We start from the raw sequence: 5,500 nt of genomic DNA, 5'->3' as shown, positions 1-5,500 counted from the left end.
CCAAACTATGAGCCAAGTAAACAGTTCTTCCTTATAGTCTTTGTTTAAGCATTCAGGTCCCAGCTATGGAAAGATAACTAAAACAGAAAGTGTGCAGACAACAGTTTCTACAAAGAAAAGACATACTATGGTGATAGATTTGATATGGAAGAGTATATAACAGGAAAGCCTATACAAGAGGCTATTGNAAAAATCATGAGTGATCAAAGTAAAATGGAGGAGGCATTCTTAACTAAGATTCTAAAGACAAGAAAATGTAGATGAGTAGAAGCAAATGAATTGAAAAAAAAAAGTAAAACTCCAATGGAAAAGGGAAGAGTTGAACAGAAACAATACCATATGCAAANTAACAGAGGGATTAGGTTGCATTTGGGAGTCAGGGTGCATCATCTGGCCCGAGTGTAGGATAGTTATGAATAGAGCAGAGTCTAAACCAAGAAACATTTCTATTTATTTGCAAAGAACATTGAAAATCATGCTGGAAAATTTGTGTTTCCCTCTATGAACAGTGGGTTTCTATATACTATTTTTGAAATTTTCAATGTAACCTGTCCTTAGAAATCTATGATTATGTCACAGTGTGATGAATGATGTGTGTGTGTGTGTGTGTGTGTGTGTGTGTGTGTGTGTGTTTAATAAGCTTAGGAGATGCAATGTCACTCTATGGAGAATAATCAATTTATATCAATAACCCTTTTATTTAAAAAAGAATATAGATTCTGGAATGCAGGAAGTGACTTCTTGAGAATAAAAAGGATAAACAAGTTGAAAGTGGTCTCATAAGTCTCAAAAGATACTATTAACAACTTAAAAAAATCACAAGAGGCGCGATGTGGCACATCTGCTTTCAGTACTGAGAAGAGACTGAAGCATTTTCCAAAGGAAACTGAAGGCCTTTTCCCAGAGTGGTTAAAATTTCAAATCATAAAAGTAACCTAAAGCCAAAGGAATTTGAATGAAGAGGATTTTGTTTTAGAGATAACTAGACTGAGACAGCTTCAGAGGAAAAAAAATCAAACCTTTCGATAAACCACAAGAGGATTAGTGAAGATTGCTGGAGAACGTTGTTGCTCACAGAAAGCCCTTTGCATCTGTCATACCTCTAATCTCCTCTCTCCTGGTGTTGTTCACAGATGCGGTTGTACTTAGGTACTTAACTTCCTCACACAGGCCTCTGCTGATGGATGGACAACAGTCCTGCACTATCGCACCAGAGACATCTGCACAACTCTATCTACACTCAGGCAATGAGCTGCACAATATATGTATTTACTCAACATAAGACAGAAAAAGACATGACTGCTAATAGTCNCTCAGCCACCCTAATTAAACTTTGTAAAATATAAACGATAATCCCTGCCATGTATGCTTATGAGGGTTACATGAGCACTTTCTAACTCCACTTTCTTTGTAGTGCATTGTTACTCTACAAATATATACTCGTTACCTGGCCAGACTTCTGTTATATTCTGTCTCTAAATATAACATTTAACTTAGGAAATAGCAACTCTCATCTTAGTTTATCATCTTTTTCATTAATCCCTGTGAATTCACTAGGATAATTTCCACCCAGCGTCTCTTTTTCTGACTCTCTCCAACATTTTCTTTTCAATCCCCAACTTCTTAAGATTTAATAGTGACTGAAGTTAAAATGAAAATAATATTCATAATCCTGTCAATCTTATCCATCAATTTTTGCTTAGTGTGGAAAAATAAAGTATAAATAAATTAGATATATGATGTGAAAACTGATCTCAGAAATTTAAAGTGTTTCCTTCAAGATGGTCCTGAAAAAACACTGAAGTATATTAGCTGGGAAAAAAAATGTTGATCAAACCATTATGACCAATGGTGACAGTCTGTAATGAAACAGTGTTTTCAAAATTACTTCAACTCCAGGTAAGTCCAATGTGATGTTCTGAAAATGTTCAGAGCATTGATTTGTTCTAAGAACTATCGCAGTATAAACTATTGATGTAGTAGAATTGTGTATTTTAAAAAGGCTGAAATTATCTGATGTTGGTGTAATCTCATCTGCTTATTATCAAAACTGTCACTATGATGGGCAATCTTGATTGTCAACTTGACTACATCTGGAATTAACTAACACCCAAGCAGTTGGGCACACTTGTGATTGGTTTTTATTGATTGGATCATTTGATTTGGGAATATCAATACTAAATTGTGGCTATATTTTCTGGTAGGAAGCTATATGAAATGACATGGAAAAGGGAAGCTTTGCTTCCTTGCCCACATTCTCATTGACAAGTTTATATATCCTGCTACTGAGGCATTACTTCACTGTGTCAGAACCTACTTCTCTGTGTTCCCAAAGTCAAGTAGTGACTGGCTGTGACATCCAACTTCAGAGAATGAACAACTATCAGAATCTTGGACCTTTCAACTTGAAATTGCCAATGTTGGTCTAGCAAGACCACAGCCTACAAGCCTATATATATATATCTTAATTTTAGCAGTCCCATTCCTCAAGAGAACCCTGATTAATACAGTCAAAGTTTGGAACTTAGGTATAAATAGAACAACACTAAGAACAATATTAAATTTTATTGGAAATTTTTTATTAATCTCCTCAAAACATTTGACAAATGCTATGCTCATTTTAAATGAATTAAGCAAATGGATTATTTTATTCTTTCATCCAATCCAGAGTACCATCATATAAAATAATGGGTTGAAATAATATGGAGTTACAGAATTGAGTGGGTGAGAGTGAAGCAATTTTGTACATATTTTCTCACTTCTGCAGATCCTGATTCAGGAACACAAATATCAAGACAAGATTTGTGACTAAAAACCAAGAAGAAACTTAAACCTACCTTTTTGGGTTTGAATAGATCTACATACTAGAAATATTCTCATCATTTTGATCTTAACTTTCCTAAATTTGCTCTTAGTCACTCGCATACATGTGTCTCTTTAAAGTTATTGAATTTATTGACTCAGGTGACCTTGATCAAAATCTTAGTTATATCAGTGCACAAACTCTTCACAGTCATCTCTGAGTCTTTACCTTGAATCCTGATCTGGGACAAAACCACTGCCACTAGGAGAATGGGAAACCACACCACAGTGACTACGTTTCTTCTGTGGGGTTTTTCCAGTTTCCCAGAACTGCGGGATCTACTCTTTGTTGTGATTCTCCTCTCCCATGTGACTATTCTTCTGGCAAATGTATCCATCATGGTGGCCATCAAGCTCAATCACAGCCTTCACACCCCCATGTACTTTTTCCTCTTTGCCCTGTCCTTTTCAGAAACATGTACCACTATGGTGATCCTGCCCCGCCTGTTAGTGGACTTAATATCAAAAAGCAAGGCCATCTCTCTCCCTGAGTGTGCCACTCAGATGTTTTTCTTCTTTGGCTTGGGAGGCAATAACTGCTTCATCTTGTCTGCCATGTCCTATGACCGTTACACTGCCATCCACAACCCTCTGCATTATCCAATCCTGATGACCCAAAAGATCTGTCTTCAGCTCATCTTGGCTTCTGTTGTGCTTGGTTTCTCAATCTCTCTGTGTATTGTCATCATAATATTCCACTTGTCTTTTTGCAACTCCAATATCATTCAGCACTTTTTTTGTGATATTGATCCTGTGGTATCCCTTGCCTGTAATTTAACCTTCTATCATAAAGTGATTCTTTTTGCACTCACTGCCTTTGTGTTGGTAGGCAGCTTTATTTTCATCATGGTTTCTTATGTCTTCATTGTGACAGTAGTTATGAAGATGCCCTCTGCCAAGGGAAGGTATAAGACCTTTTCAACTTGCTCCTCCCATTTCACAGTGGTGTTCATACATTATGGATTTGCTTGCTTTGTCTATCTGAGACCCAAGAACAGCTACTCTTTCAGAGATGACACACTGTTGGCAGTGACATACACCATTCTGACACCTCTGCTCAACCCCATCATTTACAGTCTAAGGAACAAAGGCATGCAGACTGCCTTGAGGAAAGATATAGGCAATATAATCAGTTTTTTTCCCAAAATGGTAAATAAAAAAGCCCAGAAGATTTGAAAATATGTATTGTGTTGGTGGAAAATAGGATAATTAAGGATTAAGATCAGTTTTTAGTGAAATGAGAAATTATCTTCACTTTTGTTGTTTTTGTTATGTGTTTGATACATGGACAATCTCATTATGTAGCTCCAGATTGCCTAGAACTCACTATGTAGACAGATTGATCTTGAACTCACAGAGATCTGTCTGCCTCTGTTAGGAATTAAGGCATGAGCCCCCACATCCAAATTTTAGCTATTATTTCCTTGTTATCAGATCTAGGACATCTCTAGCATTCTTGCTATAAAACTTGATGTAACATTAAGATACCAATATATTTATACGTGTGTATATATACTGTCTATGTGAAGAAACACACTCAAGACACACCTTTAAACTGTTGTGGAGTACCACCAAGCTACACAATCTCAACATATATGCAGAAGACCTAGCCAGGGCCCATACAGGGTCTGTATTTGTTGCTTTAGTCTCTGTGAGACTTCATCAGCCCTGCTTAGTAGATCTTTTGGGTTGGGTCAGGTACTGTCTTCAAGCCCTTTGGCTCCTAGAACTGTTCTTCCCACTCTTCTGGTTCCTATGGTTTTGCCTCGTGTTTGACCATGACTTTCATTGACTATTTTTGTTTGTTGTTTGTAAATTTATTAGTTTTGTCAGTGATATATGGTTCTATCCTGGGTCTCTGGGGTAACAAGCCTCTGGTTCCTGGCCATCCATGCAGTGATAGATAAGGGGTACCTCTCCTGGTATGGGCCTCAAGTTGGACCAGTTATTGGTCGGTCCATGCCAACATTATTCCTGTAATTCTGGAAAGCAGGGCATATTGTATATCAAAAAGAAAACAGATATTGCAATGCCATATTTTCATGTGATTGACTTTGTTTATAAAACAAAACAAAGAAAACAAAAGTATGTTTAATTAAATGTGAATGAGGCTGAAGAAAAGAGAGAGAGGTAGTGAAAAGGAGAAGGAATGAGAAAGAAGAAAAGAGAAATAAAGGGGAAGAGATCAGGAAAAGTATAAAGAGACATTACTATTAAAAAATACAAATTTAGAGTTATAAAGAGGAAATGATCACAGCAAAGAAGAATTTCAAATAAGTTCTTTTAGTTGATTCTGTGCATTGGGTTCAGACACTGTCCTCAAGCTCTCTGGCTCCTCGAATTGTTCCTCTCATTATTCTGGTTCCCATAGTTTTGCCTATTCAAAGAAATTTTAAGAAACTTTTTGGTTTAACTCCTTTTGAGTAAGTAATGAAAATAAGACATGGATGAATAAAAGAACTATTACTTAATACTGGTTATATAAGCAAAGGTGCAGTTTGGTAATCCCAGGACTCAAGGATGAGGCAGGAACAGCATAAATTTGAAGAATTCCCTAGTTTTTTTCTGGAGCCAGAGAAAAGTTGTTTGCGTAGGTCTTTGAGACACTCAGAGGGACTTCAGAACATGTAAAGCTATG

At 36.7% G+C, this 5,500-nt stretch overlaps 1 protein-coding gene across 1 annotated transcript; it reads left to right on the top strand.

Annotated features, from left to right (window-relative positions):
- The first annotated feature begins 3,001 nt into the window (after positions 1 to 3,001).
- On the top strand, positions 3,002 to 4,057 carry LOC110312986 (olfactory receptor 10K1-like). Its single transcript, XM_021186986.1, has one exon. The coding sequence runs from the start codon at positions 3,073 to 3,075 to the stop codon at positions 4,036 to 4,038; it is 966 nt and encodes a 321-aa protein (XP_021042645.1). The 5' UTR covers positions 3,002 to 3,072; the 3' UTR covers positions 4,039 to 4,057.
- The last annotated feature ends 1,443 nt before the right edge of the window (positions 4,058 to 5,500 follow it).

This window comes from Mus pahari, chromosome 1, assembly GCF_900095145.1.
Source record: "Mus pahari chromosome 1, PAHARI_EIJ_v1.1, whole genome shotgun sequence".
Taxonomy (NCBI): Eukaryota; Metazoa; Chordata; class Mammalia; order Rodentia; family Muridae; genus Mus; species Mus pahari.
This window is presented reverse-complemented; position numbering and strand designations above follow the sequence as displayed.

What these genes read in the sequence shown, in the direction of transcription:
- LOC110312986 (XM_021186986.1), top strand. Translation starts at nt 3,073, where the DNA reads ATGGGAAACCACACCACAGTGACTACGTTTCTTCTGTGGGGTTTTTCC.